Source organism: Diabrotica virgifera, chromosome 1 (assembly GCF_917563875.1).
Source record: "Diabrotica virgifera virgifera chromosome 1, PGI_DIABVI_V3a".
NCBI lineage: Eukaryota > Metazoa > Arthropoda > Insecta > Coleoptera > Chrysomelidae > Diabrotica > Diabrotica virgifera.
Window position 1 is genome coordinate 304,520,387 of NC_065443.1, and position 23,523 is coordinate 304,543,909.

The 23,523-nt window shown below is 32.1% G+C and overlaps 1 protein-coding gene across 2 annotated transcripts in view; it reads left to right on the top strand.

Annotated features, from left to right (window-relative positions):
• LOC114338253 (60S ribosomal protein L10a) overlaps positions 1 to 23,523 on the top strand; it is a 465,341-nt gene that overhangs the window by 43,479 nt on the left and 398,339 nt on the right. Inside the window, exon 1 of one of the 2 annotated variants that reach the window (XM_050652555.1) lies at positions 9,129 to 9,133. The exons of the other annotated variant lie outside the window; for it this stretch is intronic. Within the exon in view, the coding sequence (XP_050508512.1) occupies positions 9,129 to 9,133 (5 nt within the window). Of the gene's footprint in view, positions 1 to 9,128; positions 9,134 to 23,523 lie in introns of those variants that run through there. 2 annotated transcript variants of the gene reach the window in all.

The following is a 23,523-nucleotide window of genomic DNA, read 5'->3' on the forward strand; positions in this document are numbered from 1 at the left end:
AGGAAGTGACGAAATTTCTTCGCATTGCAACAGATGGTCAACATCGCCACTGGGACAGGAAAATGGCGGAAATAGAAAGGTATCTAAATACAATTCCGAGCACAGTAACAAAAGAGACCCCAGAATACATCATGAAGGGTGTACTGCCGATAAGGCCATGGGAAGACCAAGATCCAAAAGAATATCAACAGGTGATTGAAACCGTACAGAGAAGATTACGGCGAAGCAACGAAAAATATATCCAAAGACAGGAACAAAATAGAAAAAGAAGACCAGTGACTTTCCAAAAGGGTGAAAAAGTACTCGTGAGGGCATTACGAGTATCAAATCTTCCTGGTGGCATTTGCGCAAAGTTGATGCCTGTTTTCGAAGGCCCGTACATCGTGAATAATGAAAATGGGATAATTAGTTATGAGTTGAGGCACAGGAACTCGGAAAAGATCCGAGGAATTTATAATATTCACGATGTATACAAATATCACGAATAAAAGACAGAATTACATGAAGTCGATAGTAAGTTAGGGTATAAGACGTAGATTAAAGTAAGGAAATATACAGGGAGTTGGTTTTGCCTCGAGAAAATTTATTTAAAAATGCAGATAAATTTTATCGAATACAAGGCGGGGATTTGTTATATTTCTATTTGATATGAAAATTAAAATTTGATAATTATAAACAAAATTCAATTTAATATAAAATATTTTCAATTTTCTCAACCACGGGCATATAAATTTAGAACAACCTGTATACAACAAATTGTTATATTTAATTTTAAGAAGTGATTAGAAAAAGCTTACGGAACACGGGACAATGCGCTTAGAAAAAACAAAGTGAATTGCGCGTACCATTATCGTTGTTCGCGGAAGGTTCGATCATTAGCCTATGCTAAATAAAACTCAAGTGAAATCGATAATAGGTCATTATCGTTGTTCGCGGAAGGTTCGATCATTAGCCGATGCTAAATAAGACTTAGTGGAAATAGAGAATAGGTCATTAAAATTTGTAAATAGTAGAAAGTAATTTTAGAATGGGAATTAACTATTTTCTTTGAAATCCATTAAGCATATTTAGAAAGATTAAAAATTGGTTTTGAGGAAGACTGCGAATGAGAGTTGGTGGTGGAAGGTTGATTTGTGAATCTGGAAGGGATATTTAGAAAGTAGGGGAATGAATGACAAATAGAGATCAGAATGTTTTGAGCTGTCGAGAAGTGAAGTCCAGTGGTAGACGGTAGTGTACGGAGAGTGAGAAAGCCGGTGTAGTTCCGTGAGTGTGGAGTATCTATCGTGGAACGAGAGGTAGGCCAGGTTGAGAGTAGAAGAACCTCTTTGAGCCAAGAGTGTCCCGGTAGCTGATTGCAGTTTCGAAAAAGGTAGAATACAGCATCACGACAGAAGCGGGTACGAGAGCTATACGAGCTAGTTTTCAAAGGAGAACATTACTGAAAGCCAGGACGAGGTTTTGATCGCAGCCAAGGATAGCAGGAAACGGGTCTTGTGTGAAGACATTCTCAGTTCACCAGAAAAAGGTCAGTCTCATTTGTTTGGACATGAATGTATGGGTTTTTCGTATTAAATACCACATTATAAATGGAAGAACATAATAAATAATATCAGAAAAGCTTCATCAAACTTAAATAGAATTGTTGCTAATAAATCCTAATAGTTAAATGTTAATAAAAACTTTCAATTGGAAACCAAAAGGAAATAAGATTCCCATTTGTAAATGTTATGTTTAAGAAAAATAAGATCTAGCAAATATTAAGCAGTGATTGCCATTTAAATAAAATAAACAATATTTTGATTATAATTGTAACCCATATATGTGTATTATTTTACTCTTTTCTTCCCTATCCCGATTAGGAACCATTGAGAAATACTTAGAAGCCACGAGAGTAAGTAATTAATTTTATAATTCGCCCTGAGATTGAAAACATATTGATATGTGATCTGGTAAATTAATTAGATTATTATTAATACATTGATTAAATTAAATGACATATAAGAATATTATCTCATATCAATAATCAAGATCACATCAATACATTTTACACAGAAGATCTTTTTCTTCAATTTTTTCAAAATCATGATTGCAATTCGCGATGTTAAGTCACAACGACGACCTCTCGTGGATTTCCGCTGAACTAGTTTTTAGGGTGCTTTCAATGTCAAACGATGAGCGCACATACATTTGAAACATGTAGGTAATATTCATTATTTATTTTTACATGTTTTTTTTAATAATAAATACAACATATCAGGATAATTTTTTTCTTCAAATATAGCGCAATATATTCTCTCTCTCGTTCCATCCCTCCTTGTGGAGTATTTGGCGCTTATGCGTTTCTTGGCCAAAAGTGTAATATTGTTGTCTGGCCGGGACAGCCCATCTTCTTTTGTTTTTATTCTCTGGATAAATTTTGAACTAATTCCCTCCACTCTCTTCTATCTTTTGCTCTCTTTTTGACTTCCCCCCATCTTAGTCCAATTTTTTCGTGTTCTCTCGTTGTTGTTCTTTTCGAGCTATTGTCTGGTCTGCCTCTCTTTTTTCCCCTCTGGTTGGTATTCAAGTGCTTGTCTTGCCATGTTGCTTTGATCTTTTCTCAAAGTGTCGCCGATTCATTTCCATTTTTTTTCCTGGACTGTAGTAGATATGTTAGTTTGGTTTGTCCTTTCCCATAGTTCTGTATTAGTAATTTTGTTTGGCCAGTATATGTTCAGGATTTTTTTTAGAGATTTGTTTACAAATGTTTGTAGTTTTTTAGTTGTCTTTTCGTCCTGTTTCCACGTTTCTGCTCCATAGAGCAGTATACTTTTAATGCAACTATTAAAGATTTTAATTTTTGTTGTTTCTGATATTTCGTTTGTTTGCCAAATTCTGTTTAAAGCGTTGAATGCGTGTCGAGCCTTTGTTATTATTCTCGTCTGTATATCCTTTTTACACCCCCGCTCCTTTCCATGACAGATCCCAGATATGTGAACTTGTCTACCTCTTCTACTTCTTTACCGTTTATCATTATTTTATTATTTGTATGGTTATTATTTCTTAGAAGTTTAGTTTTCTCTGTGTTTATTCGAAGTCCGATCGGGTCGGAGGACGCAATATATTAACAACTCGCTAATAGATAATACCTTTTATTATTATAATAATTTTCTAAGCTTTGGTTTGGTATTAGCAGACAGTTTTAACTTGTAGTAGTTAAAATCATTCCGTTTTATTACACTACTTTTTTCCAATGCATTGAATCACAGTTTTTTTCTTAATTTACCTGACGAATTAAAAATTTACGAAAATATGATATTATAGAAAAATGTATTTATGTGTAACTAATTTGAAAATACAATTGAACCCTTACGACAATTGCCATGAAATCATTATTAAATTTTGTGAACATTATTTATTAAACGCTTATTATAAGTGATTTAGTTTCGCTCTTTCACCAAGTTATATTTTGCGAACACAAAACTGCATGAACTAGCACCCTCTTGGCTCTTCTTATCCTCCAAATAGGTCAAGGGGGCACTTAGCTAACTTCACTACACGCTTGAAGACACGTGTAGATCAAGAGCGGAACGGTCTTTGAACCCTACAATTGGTATTATTTCAGCCCCGTCACTGCAGTTCCCCTTTCGGAAGCCATCCCGCCATCCCGCGAGAGAATACGTTGATTGATTGAGGGAACAAGAAAAAATGAAGTAGGAATTTTGCAATGCCCGGCGCCATTTATCTTTATTACAAAAACGGAAGCAATTTGTAAGCCGACTTGAGATTGTGTATTGCTTTCAATATCGTTCTTTTACCGGGGGATTTTATATTCACTTTTGTTAACTATTGTTTCTTTTCAAAATTTATAATTCTACTAGTAGTCCAGGGCGCATCTGTCTTGAGATGGATGTTGAGAGGTGACTCATATTTCTTTGCAGAAATTGTTTGGAATTAACTCATATAATAATAATTGAGTTATCCTCCCACTCAAAAAGGTCCGGAACATTGTTTAGATAATCAAAATATCAAAAAATTAAGGAAAAATTCGATTTTTTTCTTCGTTTTTTGATTATAACTTTAAAAGTGTTTACTTCCGAGAAAAGTTGTACTAACATAAAAGTTGTGTAATTTAATTTCCTACAATACAGGACTGCTTAAACATTTTAAAAATTGTTACCTTTGTTGCAAAATAGCAATAATTTCGAAAAAAAAACATAAAAAACAAGTTTTCGTATTTTACGTTTTTCAACCATTTATGCTAAACTTAGGACCGTCATGTTTTACCCAGCAAAACTTAAGGATATAATAAAACAATACTGTAAATTTCATTAAGATCGGTTCAATAGATTTTGCAAAATAAATTTTGCAATTCAGCTTTCGCAAAAAAAATCAATTTTTCAAAATGTTGCAGGACTAAACATAAAGCAGATAGCAAGTTGATTTTTTTTTACATATAAAAGAATACCGTAAGTACCTTTCATTTGCAATTTGCAAACTACTAATGTCCTTGTTTTTTTTATTTTTTTTTTCACTGAAACAACAAAACTGTCGGTGTTAATAAAATGCACGTGTGTAGTGACCACACATATTCTTTCTATTTCTTAAACACCCCCGTAATACCAACGCCATCATCCGGCGACTCCGGATGATGCCGTCCGCATATTTTGACATAAAGCACCGAGAAAGCAAAGATTGTTGGTGGCGATGGGTTTTTAAAATAAAAAGAAATGCAGCGTAATAGAAACGACGGGATGACGAGGGCCTTTGTTGCATTTTAAGGAGTTTTCCATAAAAGAAATTGAAAATTCCTAAAAAATTCATAAAAGATCGTCTCCGTATACAGTCTGTATAAATTAAAAACCCTACGAGATTCTTTGAGCGATTATTTTTCTTAGGATTTGAAAGTTTTATTAAAGAATATTAGTAGAGAATCGATAAAATTGCTGATGAAAAACATTTAACTTTTGATAACTTGTGTTCATCTGAAGATATTAAAAAGTTTTTAAATGGATTAATAGTAGAATTTTCTTTTATTATATCGTTTTTAAATTTTTATTAGTTTCATTGATAGTGTTAACCTAGGGAAAAATAAAAAATATACAACATTTTCACACACCCTATTGATAATAATTGCACAGTGTGTATGTAGCTCATGGATCATGTACCTCAGAAGTCAAGCGGTGTAAGTCACATTCTCCCTAAAAATGACTTACGAGATATAACACTTATCATTATACAGTGCGCTGAAATAAGTGTTACCCCTCCCTATTAACTTATTTATTTTTAGCACATAAGCAAAACGCTCGAACAGGTCGATTTTTAAAATAATCGTAGTAGCGATCCGTCTTCAGGTGACAGGCATAACTTTGATTTTTTTTATGGGAAAGTACATTGTTTTATACCTCATTTAAAAGCTTTTGAAACACTGATTGCAAAAATGTATAACACTTGAGTCCTTTTTGATAGCGCAGGCGCAAAATTTTAATCAAATTATTTTTAAATGCATTCATTTTTTTCGAATCCTGAGAAAACTAATAATTATTGTTAAAAAATTTAAACACAGATTGAAAGATTACATTATAAATCAGGGCTAAAGTCCCCTTAGAGTAAACAAAAATTTTCTTTTGAATGATATATTTCAAATTAAAAATCACACTCAATTTTCTGTTTTTTTCACCTATGTGAAGGGGTGTGAACTAATTTAAATAAACATTATAGAAGTTCTCAGGGACTTTGGACTCTCGGAAATACTGTATTCTTTCATTCTGCCTTTAAATTTTTCAAAAATGCTTATTAGTTTTTTCAGGATTCGAAAAAAATTAATGCATTTAAAAATCATTCGACTGAAATTTTTCGCCTACGCTCTCAAAAAGAATTAAAGCATTATACATTTTTGTAATCAGTATTTCAAAATCTTTTAAATGAGGTGTCACATGATTTAAAAATGTCAAAGTTATGGCTGTCACCTGAAGAGGGTAGAGACATAATATACTACGATTATTTTAAAAATCGACCTGTTCGAGCATTTTGATTATGTGCCAAAAATATATAAATTAATGGGGAGGGGTAACACTTATTCCAGCGTACTGTACATTATAATATTATTATTATTTCCTTGTTTGTATTTATGAATATGTTACCCATATTATGATAAATAAAGACAGTTTATTTGTTTTTAATAACTACTTATATTTCTGCAACTATTGTCAGAAACATCTTAGTACCTATCTCATTTTAAACACTTATTGACTTACACCGATTGGCTTCTGAGGCGCCGTCATATTTATTAGTAGAGTCTGTTAGTCTTTTTGCCATTAAGTAGGTCATTAACAAGCCTGCTAATGTGATCACGTAACCTGAGTTAAGTCCTCAGCTTAATTTCTATTATTATCCTTTTTTTGGTTAAAATATAATTTCTGCCAAGCCAGCTGTTTGTCAAGATCCATTTTTTAAAACGCCGTCTACACTCTCGGCAAAGTCGATCGAAGTTCAACAAGTACGAGAGTGTAGACGGCCACCTTGTGAGACTTTGCTGCGCCTCGGTCTACTTAAATTCGGTGGCGGTCTTTGCGTTCAAGTCAGTGTGTAGTGACGGTATTTCGGACTTCGGTCAACTTTGGCGAAGTAGCGCCGAGAGTGTGGTGCGCGCTTAATAGTCCAGAAAGCCAGTGCGCATCCGCTAGGAAAAATGTTCCGATTCGGATTTCTTACACATTCTTACTCAAAAAGGACCCCTTTTAACAAATTTGCATGTTGCCAGGACCAAAAGTGGGTCAAAAATTTTTTAAACGTTTTTTTTTTTTTGAAAGATGAAAAGATGAAGTTTTCGATCCTAATAGCATTATTAATAATATTTAGAAAATATTAAAATATTACTAAAAGATTTTTAAATCGAAAACTTATTGGTCCATTTCCTTGGTAACACCTAAAAGGCTTCTAAAATTTGCAAGCCAAATGGATGTTGAAGCGAAGAAGACAAGATGGAATTAAAAAAACTTACAATTCACGACACCGTCTGTTCAGCTGGTAAATTCCAACAGAAAATGGACCTAGTTACTCGAAGGAGTAAAGACCAATATGGAGAACAAACCTACGTTCTCTCCGATGAGGCTCCAATAAGAGCCGAAAATCGCGATTCAGAGGACTGGACTTTGCTCCGTATTCTAATTGAAAAGTAGGATTGTTTTGCCTTCGCATTGCAACTGAATTAAAAATAAAATTCTTATTTTATGTTTTTTTTTTTGTTTTTTTTCCTGAAATTATTCTTTTTGCATAGAACACAGCTTTTTTAGGTTTTTGGATTATTTCAAACAGAAAAGGTCTTTAGTGACTTTTCTCTAAAGTTGATAGTTTTTGACATAATATAAGCGATTAAAAATTGAAAAATGCGAAATCGGCCATTTTTCACCTTCAAAAACTATGTGAAAAACTTAAAATTTGAATGTTGCCAAGGTAGGTTGATATTCTTTAAACATCGATTGATGAAATCCCGAAGAGTTTTTTGCAATACAGTATTTAAAACTCCTTTGTTTTTTAATTGCTAATCACGTGTGCGCGACACTATTTTCCACCGTTGCATGTGTATACACTAGTATACAGTATGGTGCAAATGAAAGGAATAATATCGTTATTTCGTAAACCGTCGACTTTAAGGAAAAAACCCGAAACAGGTCGATTTTTATTTTTAAGTTATGATACTGTGGCATATTATATGGTATACTAGTGACGTCATCGATCTGGGCGTGATGACGTAATCGATGATTTTTTTAAATGAGAATAGGGGTCGTGTGGTAGCTCATTTGAAAGGTTCTTCAATTCTCTATTCAGTAATGTAAACATTTACATAATTATTTATACAGGGTGTCCAAAAAATGTTTATTAAATTAAATTATTTGACAAAAAAAGAAGTAGTACACCCTCTATAAATAATTATATAAATGTTTATATTACTGAATAGAGAATTGTAGAACCTTTCAAATAAGCTAGCACACGACCATTATTCTCATTTAAAAAAATCATCGATTACGTCATCGCGCCCATATGGATGACGTCACTAGTACACCATATATGCCAGAATATCATAACTCAAAAATAAAAATCGACCTGTTTCGGGATTTTTCCTTAAAGTCGCCGGTTTACGAAATAACGAATTTATTTCTTTCATTTGCATCATACTGTCGGTGGAAAATAGTGTCGCGCACGCTTGATTAGCAATTAAAAAACAATGGAGTTTTGAATATTGCATGGCAAAAACCAGGGGCGTCATTTGGGCGTCCAGGGGGGGCATTTGCCCCCCCCCCTGGCCCCGAAATACTGACTGAAATTTACAAAAAATACATCAATATTCATCATAACATCATATATAATGTATTGTATATATAGTGCTTGCCCCCCCCCCCAAACAAAATTTCAAATGACGCTCCTGGCAAAAACTCTTCGGGATTTCATCAATCGATGTTTAAAGAATAACTACCTACCTTGGCAACATTCAAATTTTCAGTTTTTCACAGTTTTTGAGGGTTAAAAATGGCCAATTTTGCAATTTTTCAATTTTTAGTCGCTTATATGTCAAAAACTATCAACTTTAGAGAAATGTCACTACAGACTTTTTCGGTTTGGAATGATCCAAAAAACCTAAAAAAAACTTTGCTCCATGAAAAAAAATAATTTTAGGAAAAAAACAAAAACAAAACGTTTAAAAAATTTTTGGCCCACTTTTGGTCCTGGCAACATGCAAATTTGTTTAAAGGGGTCCTTTTTGAGTAAGATTGTGCAAAAAATCCGAATCGGAATATTTTTCCTAGCGGATGCGCAGTGGCTTTCTAGACTATAAGTATTTTATTACATTAGCTCATTCGGCCAATTCATTGGTTGACAATCAGAACACCCAAAATATCAAAATGCAGAGTTATACTCTCTCTCATTTTAGGAGATTCTTCATGTTTGTCTTACTGTGTAGATATTAAATTTAATCTACACCTTGCGTATATAATATGTTATCAATATGACATAACCAACTTCTAAGAGATATATCAATAAATTAATCCTGATAGGTACCTTAAATTTGTAGCTGAACAATGTTAGCCTGTTACTGTTCTACAATGTAGAATCATCTCTATGACCTGTCCTATACATTTGTAAAAATGACTCTAAAGGATTAATAAATATTTCTATTTCCTTCTATTTCTATTATACGACTTAGCTCTACACTCTACCTAACTTATATTTTCCTTCATATTTACTCGACCTTACGAAACTCGGCCACTTTTTTCATTATATCGGTCGAAATTAAGGGATGAATTTTTCTGGAGTGTACCAGCCTTTGTTTGTCGGAGATTTATGTCAGTCGTTAAGTGGCGGTCAGCCCCCGATAGAAGAACGGATTGGCTGTCGGCCGTATAATACTTACGTTAATATTTTGGCCTTTTCTTTATAAAAAATCCGCTTTGTGGACTTTAATTGAATTGATTTAGTACAAAGGGATCAAATAAATGGCCCGAGGCCTCAAAGTAAGTGGCTCTTTTTTGTTCTTGTCAGTTTGATGAAATTTTTGGCGGTGTAATTCTTATTACAAATAATAATTTATACAGAGAGGTGCAAAATTATGGAATAAATTCTTTTTCTCTAAAATGTCGATTTTTATTTTTACATAAAAATTTTTTGGTTTGTATTTCATACTCGTGATTTCAAATGGGAATAGGGGTCGTGTTGTAGCTCATTTTAATGGGTGTTCAATTCTCTATGCAGTAATATAACCATTAACATCATTATTTATACAGGGGAGTCAAAAATATAATTTTTGAATTTAATAAATTATCGCAAAAAGGAAAATGTATATAATTTATTTAACTCAAAATACATTCCCTTGCTCTCAGAAAATAGAAAAAAAAATGTTTATTTGGGAAATAAACATTGCTTTTCGCTTAAATTAAATGTTTAAACTGCCAAGAGACAGGTGGGAGGCTGTTTGAGATTTAATTTAAGCGAAACGATATGTTTATTTACCAAATAATTTTTTTTTATATTTTCTGAGAGCAATATGACATACGTGCTTCTTGTTGCGTCAATTAATTTAATTGAAACATTATTTTTTTGGCCACCCTGTATAAATAATGATATTAATCTTTATATTACTGAATAGAGAATTTAATATTACCAGACGACCCCTATTCCCATTTAAAAAATCATCGATTACGTTGTCACGTCCAGATGGATGACGTCACTAGTAGGAAATATATAGGTACCAAAAAATTGTAATTTAAAAAAAATCGACCTGTTTCGAGATTTTTCTTCAAAATCGTCCATTTTAGAGACAATGAATTTATTCCATAATTTTGCCCCTCTCTGTATATATCTGCTTGTATTTTTGAAGCAAAGCTTTTATAGTGACGTTGTATTAATTTTTCTCTATAGTAAAATGAAAAATCGTCACGACATGTGACATCGATGGAAGTCATCGATGGTTTAGTCAGTTTACTAAACAAGGGGATTCCGGTATTAGACAAGTCGAAAACGGCAGGTTTGTTGGAAAAAATATTCTTATGAGATTTTTTTGCATAATCACATTCGTGAGACACCCCAGAATAAGGTGCAAGAAATCGCCCACGCGAAAAGTGGTCCAATTTTTTTTAACATTTTTTTTTACTCAAATTGCAAAAACCAATATTTTCGACCCGGACAAATTTTTTTTAGATTCTTCGGACAATTCTGAACAAAAAAGGTCTCTCGTAATTTTTCTCTAAAGTTGATGGTGTTCGAGTTATAAGCAATTTAAAATTTGAAAAACGCGAAAATGGCCATTTTTAAGACTTAATAACTCGGTTAAAAATTATTATTATGAAAGTCAGAAAGTGATTAAATCAAATTTAAAGCCTCCCCTACATGATCCTGAAGAAATTTGTATCATTAATTTATTACTAAGCTGTTATTTTTATTTATTAATAATGAGCGGTAAGATCGTATTGACGCGGCTGCAAATGTGAGTGCGAGTGAGATTCGCCATTGGACTGCCTGAATGGCATCTCTTTCCCACTCATCATTTACGGCCGCCTAAAACGTGCATGGCGCTCATTATTATTACTTAAAAATAACAACTTAGTAATCAAATAATGACAAAAAGTTCTTCAGGATCTTGTAGGAGGGGCTTTAAAATTTGATTTAGTCACTTTCTAACTTCCATAGTAATAACTTTTAACCGAGTTATTAAGCCTTGAAAATCGCCATTTTTCGTTTTTTTTTTCAATTTTAAAATGCTTTTACCTCGAAAACGATCAACTTTAGAGAAAAATTATAAGAGACCTTTTTTATCCAGAATGGTCAAAAAAAAACGTAAAAAAATTGTCCAAGCCGAAAATACCGATTTTTGCAATTTGATTAAAAAAAATTGTTAAAAAAAAATTGGAACACTTATCGCGTGGGCGACTTCTTGAATCTTATTCTGGAATATCTTACGAATGTGATTATTCAAAAAAATTTCATGGGAATATTTTCTCCAAAGAACCCGCCGTTCTCGCCTTGTCTATATTTCATTTAATTATTATAAAATAAAATTATATATTTCTACGAACCTTTTATATACCTATCATATTAGCGAGGAATATTTCAAAATTTTTATTGAAATACTGGTTTATAATGAAATAGTGGTTGATATTCACAATAATAATCAATTTTGCTAAATTAATATTTTGCTGTCTTTTTTATGATATTTGCATTTATTTATGACAGCGTCTGTACGGTTACCATTTTTGTCTGAAGATTAAACAGTTTAATTTTTCACATCCTAGAACAAAAATTGAAAATAGTTTAGTTTCTGTTTTGCTTTTAATCTGACAAAATGGTAATGTTTTCTGTTATTAATTACACAAACGAATGGGAATTAATCTAGTATTTGCAACATGTTGGCTTATTGAAGAACAATTTAAATGTAAAATTCGAAATTGTTGACATTTATGTACAGTCAGACAAATTAAATTAAACCATGGTATTTGCCCATATGCATCGGTACATTTTTTGTAGGACTATGAGTACCCGTCAGAACTGTATTTTATATAATGTGATTTTGAGCAGATTAATTGAGCATTTGCCAGTCATAAATAAACATCAAAATTACTTTATTCAGTTTTAATTATACATACTACTATATTTTATCTCACAATAAAACACTGAGAACTTTTGTTTTCTATACTTCCACAAAATTTATTATTTACAACTATCTGACTACAGCTGTTTCGGCAGAGTGCCTTTTTCAAGTGATATAATTTACAATGTGTTTGCCTTTTATAAATGCCAATGTTTGCCAATGTGTAAATTATATCACTTGAAAAAGTCACTCTGCCGAAACAGCTGTAGTCACATAGTTATAATAAATTTTGTGGAAGTATAGAAAACAAAAGTTTTCAGTGTTTTATTGTGAGATAAAATGAACTTCCATCAAGTAACGGTCGAATCCATCAACTACTATATTTTATTTATTTATATTTGCTCAATATTACTTGAATTTTAAAAATACAGAAAACAGAGTACGACGCTGTTTTGCGCCAATATAGGTACAGTACAACCTACATCACCACTTTTACGTTCTTATGGTATAAAGAAGAACTTTACTAAAGAAAACCCCGTATTAACGGCTGATATCCGTAAAAGTTAGGGAAATTTATGGTATTAAAGAAATTCCTGATTTCTGAAATAACAGAATGACGACTAATAAGAAAAGTTTCTTTGTTTATTACTATTTTTGCTGAGGCTTTCAGAAAAATATTGGTAACAATAAAACTAACTTTTTATTGTCATAAACTCATTACATTTCATATTGTAGACAGCAAATAACGAATCACAAAAGACTTCAAACAAAAGATCAATGATCACAAATAAAAATAAACAAAGGGATACAAAAGGCAGTAAGATTGAAGCACGCAACAGAATAACAGGAAAAAAAATGACCATTCATGCGAAATTACTTACGTTAACAACAAATTCTGTATAGGGTACATAAAACGCGAAGTAGACGACACACAAAGATTGTGTGAGAATGGTTTTACTTATAATATTGAAATTTTGAGGGATGAAATAAACGGACTAGTCAACTAAGCTTCTCAACTAGTCATAACAGGTGACGTAATAGTGACAGATGACGTTACAGAGCTACTGTGGCGAAAACTTTTAAATGGGACCTTATGGCAAGTGATCCTTCGTTTTTAAAATATATTGAAAATACCTATTCAATCATAATAATTTTATTTGTTTTAATATTAAATTCTTTTAAAATCCTCAGTCGCAAAAAGTGGTGACTTTCAAAGGATTGGTAAAGGTAGTTTTTGCATGATATTACAAGTTTTAATTGGCAATAGCTAAGTCAATTTTTGCAATAGAAAAAATTTTTGCAAAACAAGTTCTTGGGAATTAATTATGCTACAATTTCATATTGAAACATTTTTTCGTATCTCTGATGGCTAATCTTTATATTCTGAAGAAAAGGGCATTTTTTAGCAAACTCCAAAAATTCGTTATTCGCTTTTAACTCCATTTTTTTTAAACTAATCATTCTAAGCCTGTCAAACTTCTAGAACCTATTAAAAATATGGTCAATGACTAATTTTAATTAGAGGGTTGCTTCCAATCACTTTTTCACTGAAAAATATAGGAACTGACATTTTTTTCATTATAAGTGACTTAATTTTTGAGCTAGAGACTTCTTTTATTTCTGCGGGTAGATATTTTTAAAAGCTTTAAGTTAGATTGAACAAGTTCTCCTCGAAAAATGCTTAGTTTTCCCGTCTTTTGACTTTGAAACTACAATATGTAGCATTTGACGAAAAAGAACTAACATATAACAAAGTATAAATCGATTACTATTGGTCTTAAAGAAAATTAAAGAAAACGGCTTTGTTTATTTTTTTAAAAGGTACATTTTTGTTAAGCAAAGTTTTTTTGATAAAACGAAAACTTTTTGAGTTATTATCAGAAAACTGATTAAAAACATTGATGTTTTCGATATAAAACTAACACTTTTGATAGCGAATAAATCGAAACTATCAATTTTATCAAAAAAATGTATAGGACGTTTTTTGCTTAGAATGAATATTTTTACCAACTTTTGCGGTCAAAATGTGATAAAAAATTTCCACCCCCGAGATAGGGTGGCAACCAGCCCCATGGTAAAAGCGCCTTTCGGCATCATATGAATTTTGATCCAGGGACTATCCACTAATTCTCAAATTTTCAAGCAAATTGATCCATTCCTTAAAAATTGTCCTATTTTAAGCTTCATTACTTGGATTAATTGATTTATTCCTGTAAGTTGTTTGATCATGTTCAAATTTTGGTCGTTTGTTTTGGTTTGATTTTACTACCCTGTACATTTGCACAAAATATTATATAGATTATATTTTCTATTTATCCTTCCTACGCCCACTATCATTCCCTTTTTTATGATACAATCGTTCCAAGATCTATATTCCTTTTTTTATTTTTTAAATGAACAATTTCTTCAAAAATGTAGACGAATTCTCAAAAGACCGACCGAAATTCTTCTTTATGCCTAAAACAGGCAATGTTTTAAATTCCAGGAATCCAGGGCAATTTGAAGGAGCAAAATAAACAAGCTCTTTCGCTACGTTAACCTTAATATCACGGTGACATATTCCGTATATACGAGGACGCCTCATTTGGTGTCTTTTGTTATTGATAAGAAAAGGGTAGAGTAATATATTAAAAAAATGATTGCATATATAATAATAAGAATAATAGATAATCTTGTAACAGGGATGGTGGTAATCTATCAGACTAAAGAGGGGTATCCCTCGTTAACATAGGCAAAATGTCCTCAGGTACAGAATTCATTTTTTTTTAATTCCTGACATTCTATGCAAGTAAAAATTAAGAATAAGCACTATTTTAAACCGCCACCTCCATCCCCCTCCCGTGCCACTAAAAAACAGAATTTTTTCGTTTTTATTTTTTTTAGGTAGGATGCAATGAATTTAAAATTTTCAAAAAATTCCCACGCCTACTTAAGGGCTTTTGTAAAACATGTATATTTTTATAGACCCGTAGTTTGAGTGCACTTAACCTCAAAATGCATTTTTTTTTTATTTAGAATACAGCGTATAATAGCTTTTTATAGATAACTGCAAGTCTACTTTTTTCATTTATATAAATATCGACCGTTAAGTACCAATACCTTCTACCCCTACCTAACATTTTTTTCAAAAATGAGTTTATCGCACCTTCTAACTGCAAAGCTTGTTACGCATCTTCTAACAAAATATCTTAACTAGATCTATTCTCAAAGTATTTAAAATGACATCATGGAAATATTTCCTACCTTAATCAGCGTTTTTTATGCCGGGAATACCTTCTAACTGAATAGCAGAAATATTCTCTATCTACTCATTATTGGTTATTGTTTGTTAGTTGTACCGCCTGTATATCAACAGTTTCCCGCTATTTTTCATTTTTTGTATCGTATTTAGTTCTTCTGCCGTACAATATTGTATTTAAGTGTGTGTCTGGTGTTTCAAAAGGTAAGGAGTGTTTATACAACTAAAATTAACAGCCTAATTAAGACTTTGTACAAAAAATAAATACCTAACCTCAATTTAACTCATGTTTTTGTGAGTTAAAGTTCTTATAGATTAATTTTAAGTTAAGATAATAGTTACATATTCCAGATTATAATACAGTTATAGTTAAAAATGTACACACAACCACCAAAGGGACGTTTAGTAAATTGAAATGTAGATAGCAGATCTTTCCACAAAAATAATTAATATTACTTAGGGTGTTCTTAGTCCATAGGCGGCGCAAAAGACCTCCTATCTTCCATTAAATACATATATTTCAAGTAACAGAGAAAAACAATACATCCTAACTGACAAACTGTCTTTTTCAATTTTTTTTTTCAAAATCAAATATGTGATGTACGATAATCTTATACATAAAAAGTAGAAAGTCCATATATTAAATTATTCTGATTGGCAGAGCAAAATTAAATAAGTTTTTTGCTTCTCCTGTAAAATTTACCTGTCGTTAGATAGAAGGTATTGGTACTTAACGGTCGATATGTACTTTATCACAAACTACATCTAATTTAATTTACAGAAATAAAAGGCAGATATCGAGCACTGAGTTTATTAAATATTGCCCAAGTATACTTTCGCTATCTAGAGCATCTTCAGGGGCATCTGAAATAAGCAAAGAAAACGCCATTGTAAAAGGAAGAAAAAGTTAGAGACTTCGACAAAAAATCGTAGATGATGTGACAAAAGAGTTTAATAACTTTCTTACTTACTTCGTCAATAAAAAGAAGGTATTATCCTCGAATGTCATCTAATAAAATAGTTTGGTGGCAACTTAAATTAACATATAAATACACAATTAACAAAGGATAAAAAAAATAAATTTGAGTGCCTGGTAAGATTCTACATTTTTGCAAGATGGAAGCAGAATGAAGTACTAATGCTTCCATCTGCTTCCATCTTGCAAAAATGTAGAATTTTACCAGGCACTCAAATTTATCTGTTTTGTCCTTTGTTAAGTGTGTATTTATATGTTAATTTAAGTTGCCACCAAACTATTTTATTATATGACATTCGAGGATAATACCTTCTTTTTATTAGCGAAATAAGTAAGAAAAGTTATTGAACTTTTTTGTCACATCATCTTCGATTTTTTGACGAAGTCTCTAACTTTTCTTCCTTTTACAATGGCGTTTTTTTGCTTATTTCAGATTCCCCTGAAGATGCTCTAGATAGCGAAAGTATACTTGGGCAATATTTAATAAACTCAGTGCTCGATATCTGCCTTTTATTTCCGTAAATTTCATATATTCGAGCATTCAACCATTTACTATTTTATATCTAATTTTTTTCAGATTTTTTTTTTGATACATCACCTTCAAAAATCCGAAAAAGTGTTTTTTAGGTGTTTTTCGGAATAATTAATAACTTTCCCGATTTTTTTTTACTTAACCGAATTCTTTAAGATATTCAAGAATTGGAGAAACACGTTCAAACAGTCCAAAACCATACTTCCAAGGTGTTTAAGGGTTTTTGCGGGATTAGTCATATTTTTTGAGATTGATCCAACCTGAACCATTTTTTATTTTTGACGTCTTTTATGTGATTAAAAATAAAACAGCGCAATTTTTAACGTCACCTCGATACCCCTTCCCCAAAAACGTTTATCGTTTTAATTTTTTTTTAATAGAATGCATAAATTTAAAAATTTCAAAAAAAATCATAGGTATAAGAGTTCAAGCTTTTCCAAAACATGCCTATTTTTTCGTTTATTTTTTGGAGATGGCTGCAAATCTATTTCTTTTTATTTTGTGCATTTTATTAAAAACTATATTATCAGTTCTAATTATTTTAAAGTGTGCTAGTTGCAAAAACCCGAAAAAACTTGTTTTTTTAGGATTTTGGGGATGTTTTGTTTTTTAGAGATTCACTTCAAAATAGAGATTCAGTTCAAAATTCACAAATCAAGGTTTTTTATACGTTATATATAAAATTTAAAGTAACTGTCCTTTAGGACATTCAAAAATTGGGCGAAATACGTTTAAACCCCAAAAAAGACCCGCAAAAAAACCCCACGTTCAGAGTTTCGGCATTTTTGTTCGTGATAATGTTGACCATCATGAAATTATTGGAATAATCTTGAAATTCTGTTTTGCTAAGAGACCGTGCTATTATACGGCTGAGAAACTTGGACTTTAACTGACAGGGGCAAAAGTAAGGTAAAAGTAAAATGCGAGTGATTTTGGGAATGTCCAAGGCAATATATTAAGGAACGATTATATGCGGGAACATTGTAATGTTGTATCAGTCTTAGACAAAGTCGAATAAAGATAACTTGCGTGATATGGTCATATAGTCCGTATGAATGAAAATAGAAAAGTGAAGTAAAGCTGCGTTGGCATGGGTCAAGTGACTTATAAACTTTGAATTCAAGTAAATTGAACGCTTTTTGAACGTCTAAACTCCTAATTCATATGACCTGATTCATTTCACTTGAAAGAATCGTTCGTTTAGAGAAGGTTAGACGTTCAAAAAGCGTTAAATTCACTTAAATTCAAGTGAGTTGTTCAAGTCACTTGACCCATGTCAACGCTGCTTAAGTGTGGAAAGCAGTAGTGAAAAGAGAAGGAAGAAAAGGAAGACCAGAATGAACGGGAAAGAGCGAGATTATAAAGACGCTTAAGAGTACAAGGAAACATTTGGACAGAAGCGGATTCGATGGCTAAGAACCGCAGCATTTGGAGAGGGTTCTATTCCAAAACATCGAATGCTTTACACTTGTAAATATAAGCAACGCTTAAGGAGTATGTAAGTAACGGTGGAAATAAATTTATGTTTAAGAGTGTCCTTTAAACCGATAAAAATAGCTTTGTGGCTTTTCTAACCTGTATGTTTCTGTCTTTTACGGCAGCATCGAGTGTTCCATCTTGAGTTATTTTCATGCTGAGATATTTGTATCAGTGTTTAATTTCTACCCCATCGTCTAATGTAATGGACTGCTTTGTCCCTCTAATACACATGACTTCAGTTTTCTTAATGATCACGTCGAGACCCCCTTTCTTATATTCTTCTATTAGCTTCCTCATCATGTAACTCAAGTTGTCATGATCCTGAGCAATCAGAATCATACACTTTATGTTTCGCTGATGACCAAATTCTGATTCAGATATTCCTTCTATAAAGTAAAACTATTTATGAATTTAGTTAAACGGTCCCTGTACATTCATGAATTTACATCGTTCAGAACATTCAGTAGGGTCAAACGTACCAACCGACGTGAAATATGTGTGCGTGTTCTTTATTGTAGTGCTTCCATCTCTAGACGTTAACGTTAACATTAACACCGACGTCCATTACTGAAGCAGTTACGCAAAAGGAAACGACAGAGAATTTAGCTGTAAATCTATTCCGGCGTTTCGGCTGCCGGCGAGTTGCAGCGTCAGGGCAATTCAGCCTCCGAATGGACTGGAGATGACGCTTTCTCGAGTAGAGATAACAGTTTCGTGACAGTGTATAAAATAAACGCTGCCGTCTCTTTTTTAATTAGGTTAAGATGCTTTTTCCACTAAAATTGTACGTAATAAAAGTTGTAAATCTCTTCCTTTCCGAAATATGTCGGTGGGTTAATCCATCAGTGTCTTAGTTAACATATTAACTAGTTTCTTGTTAACGTGCCTAACATTGCACATATTTCGTATATACGCCATAAGAGACGAAAGTTTATTGAAAACGCAAGAAAATAAAGATGGAAAAAATTCATAACAAGTACAGTTTATACAGGAAAAATAAAATACATGATAGTAAAAAAAACTAAAGGAAACTAACTTACTCTTAATAAAATAAGCTAAGGAAGTAGTAATAGACTACAGACAACTCAATAATAAAATTTGGAACGATAGACTTACATTACCATGCAATATGCATACAAAAAAATTTAGGCGCTCTATCAAGAGCATCATATTTTTCACATTTAGATGTATATCAAAATATTACCAAATAGAACTCGACTTTACTCGAAATCAAAACTTTACACGGTATTCGCAACTGACGGAGGCCAATGCAAATGACACGACTACATATGAGACTGAAGAAGAAGACAAGCCCCGGATATTATTGAAAGGCTATGACGATGGCCATGTCAGGTTTCAATTAGGAAACATGTTTATAATATATTATACGTGGACGATTTGATAGTTTGTGGCAAAATCCTGCAACAATATAACCAAAAATTACTATAAAGATATAAAGGCATAAACATTCAGTCATGTACATACGACCCCCTACTATCACTTGGCGATCCTGCCAAACTATATTGCTATTATATGTATAGTGATTCAATATGTATAGACGCTCTATCAAGAGCATCATATTTTTCACATTTAGATTTATACCAATAGTATATATAGTATAGTTGATCCAAAAGATGTCATAACCCAGACATCCAAAGTGAAAGTTATCCTTCAACACCAAATTGTTCTATATGGTCCACACAATGTCCAGAAAAAAGTCACACCATTTTGAGCGTCGGGTTTGGGGGGGAGAGGGGGAAGAAATCGGTAAATACGTAGTTTTTTACGTTTTTCGCCAATATTTCTAAAACTATGCGGTTCAGCATGAACAATCTTTTATACAAAATTGTTCTACATTAAATTTGAAATAAAAAAGGCCCTATGCATAATCTTTCTAAAATGAATGGTTCCAAAGTTATGGAGCTAGTATAGTATAACTGGTCCAAAAAAAGGCATAACCCAAACATCCAAAGTAAAAGTTTTCCTCCAACACCAAAATGTTCTATATGGTCCACATATTGTTCAGTAAAAAGTTCTTTTGAGCGTCCGGTTTGGGAGGGAGATGGGAGAGAAGCCGGTAAATTAGTATTTTTTTTAAGTTTTTCGTCAATATTTCTAAAACTATGCTTTAGCGTAAACAATGTTATATACAAAAATATTCTACATGGAATTTAAAACAAAAAACGTTCTATACATAATTGTTATAAAATCAACGGTTCCAGAGCTACGGAGGGTGAAATGTCGAGGTTTTCGATACTTTTTATATTTTTTGGGCAATATTTATAATATAACTATACCAAAAACCCAGACATCCAAAGTGAAAGTTATCCTCCAACACCAAATTGTTCTATATGGTCCACATAATGTTCAGAAAAAAGTCACACCATTTTGAGCGTCGGGTTTGGGGGGAGCGGGGGAAAAATTGGTAAATATAAAAAGTATCGAAAACCTCCACTTTTCACCCTCCGTAACTCTGGAACCGTTGATTTTATATCAATTATGTATAGAACCTTTTTGGTTTTAAATTTTATGTAGAATATTTTTCTATAAAATATTACTTATGCTGAAGCATAGTTTTAGAAATATTGACGAAAAACTTAAAAAAACTACTAATTTGCCGAACTCTCCCCCATCTCCCCCCCAAACCGGACGCTCAAAATGGTGTAACTTTTTACTGAACAATATGTGGACCATATAGAACAATTTGGTGTTGAAGGAAAACTTTTACTTTGGATGTCTGGGTTAGGCCTTTTTTTGGACCAATTATACTATACTACCTCCGTAACTTTGGAACGGTTCATTTTAGAAGGGTTATGCATAGGGCCTTTTTTATTTTAAATTTAATGTAGAACAATTTTGTGTAGAGGGTTGTTTATGCTAAACCGCTTAGTTTTAGAAATATTGACGAAAAACTTAAAAAACTACGAATTTGCAGATTTCTCCCCTCTCCCCCCCAAACCCGACGCTCAAAATGGTGTGACTTTTTTCTGAACATTATGTGGACCATATAGAACAATTTGATGTTGGAGGATAACTTTCACTTTGGATGTTTGGGTTTGGGTCTAACTATACCATACTACAAGAATATTACCAAATAGAACTCGACTTTAGATCAAAACTTTAGACGGTATTCGTAACTGACGGAGGCCAATACAAATGTCACGGCTACATATGAGACTGAAGAAGAAGACAAGCCCCGGATGTTATTGAAAAGCTATGACGATGGCCATGTCAGGTTTTAATTAGGAAACATGTTTATATATCTGGACGATTTGATAGTTTGTGGCAAAATCCTGCAACAATATAACCAAAAATTACTATAAAGATATAAAGACATAAACATTCAATCATGTATATACGACCCCCTACTATCACATGGCGATCCTGCCAAACTATGTTGCTATTATATGTATAGTGATTCTGCGGGCTTGTTATATATTGATTAATTTTAGTCTTTATCTAAAAATATATAAACTTTTACCTTTACGAATACTGAATACGGTCCCATCAATATTTTTTAATCGGCGCAGTAAAAAGAAGACAGGGGCTTCCGTATTTACCTGAAAAAGAAAAAAGCCTAATGTAGAAATATCTCTGACTTGACGAAAATTCGTACTAACAAACTATAATAAAATATAGAATGGAAGGCACTTATGGAATAAAATTATTTCTCTACTTGTAAAGAATTATAAAAAAGCGATAAGACAGGTCGATTCTTATGTATACAGGGTGTCACGAAAAGATTGGTCATAAATTATACTACAGATTCTGGGGTCAAAAATAGGTTGATTGAACCTCACTTACCTATATACAATAATGCACACAAAAAAGTTACAGCCCTTTGAAGTTACAAAATGAAAATCGATTTTTTTTTTCATATATCGAAAACTCTTAGAGATTTTTGATTGAAAATGGACATGTGGAATTTATATGGCAGCAACATCTTAAATAAAAATTAAAGTAAAATTTGTGTACCCTATAAACATTTTATGAGGGTTTTGTTCCCTTAAACCCGTCAAACATTTGTGTACGTTCCAGTTTAAATTATTATTGTGGCACCATACGTTAAGCACAATGTTTTCAAAACTTTTTTGCCCATTAGTCGTACTTTTTTGACAGGCCAGTGTTTATTGAGATATTTTGAATATTTGTCGAATCCACCACATATTTGTATATGATTAAAAGTATGATGATTATACTTAGATGCCTGTTCATAATCTGAAAATTTATTTATAACTTACATTTTTAGGTATATTTTGAAAAAGAAGCCACATCTCGATAAAAGGTGACTTATCAAAAAAAGAGATAAAAAAGTTTTAAAAACACTGTGTTTAACTAATGGTACCACAATAATAGTTTAATTGGAACGTACACAAACATTTGGGGGGTTTAAAGGAACAAAACCTCCATAAAATTTTTATGTAATTATATTAAAAAAGAAGCCGCATTTCCATAAAAACTGGCTTATCGAAAAAATACTAAGAGGCAAAAAAGTTTTAAAAAGGTTGTGTTTAACTAATGGTACCACAATAATGAATTAATTGGAAGGTACACAAAAGTTTTGGGGGTTTAAGGGAACAAAACCCTCATAAAATTTTATGGGGTGGACAAATTTTACTATAATTTTGTTTTAAGATGTTCCTGCCATAAGAATGATACATGTCCATTTTCAATAAAAAATCTCTAATAGTTTTCGATTTATTGAAAACATTCGATTTTCATTTTGTAACTTTAAAGCGCTGTAACTTTTTTTATGAGCACATTTGTACTAATGTAAGTTCAACCGAACTATTTTTGACCCCAGAATGTGCGGAATAATTTATGACCAATCTTTTCGGGACACCCTGTATAAATGTGCGATTTTTATACATAAATTTAAATGTACAGGGTAATTCACGCAAGTCCAGCATAGTCCATAAGCCTTATTTTTAATGAAACACCCTGTACTTACATTTTTATGTTTTTAAAAGATTTCAACGAACTATATCATGTAGGGTGTATTATGAATAATGCAGGGTAAAATTTTGAAATTACAAAGTATGGAAATCACTTTTGGAATAAAATTGTTTTTAATCCAATGGACGCTTTATAAACATTTGAAATATACAGGGTGATTCACGCAAGTCCAACATAGTCCATGATCTTTAGTTTTAATTAAACATCCTGTATATTTGTCATACAAAGTGTGGTGTCATGCATTTCCAAAAAAGTTTAATAATAAATAAAAGTAAAAT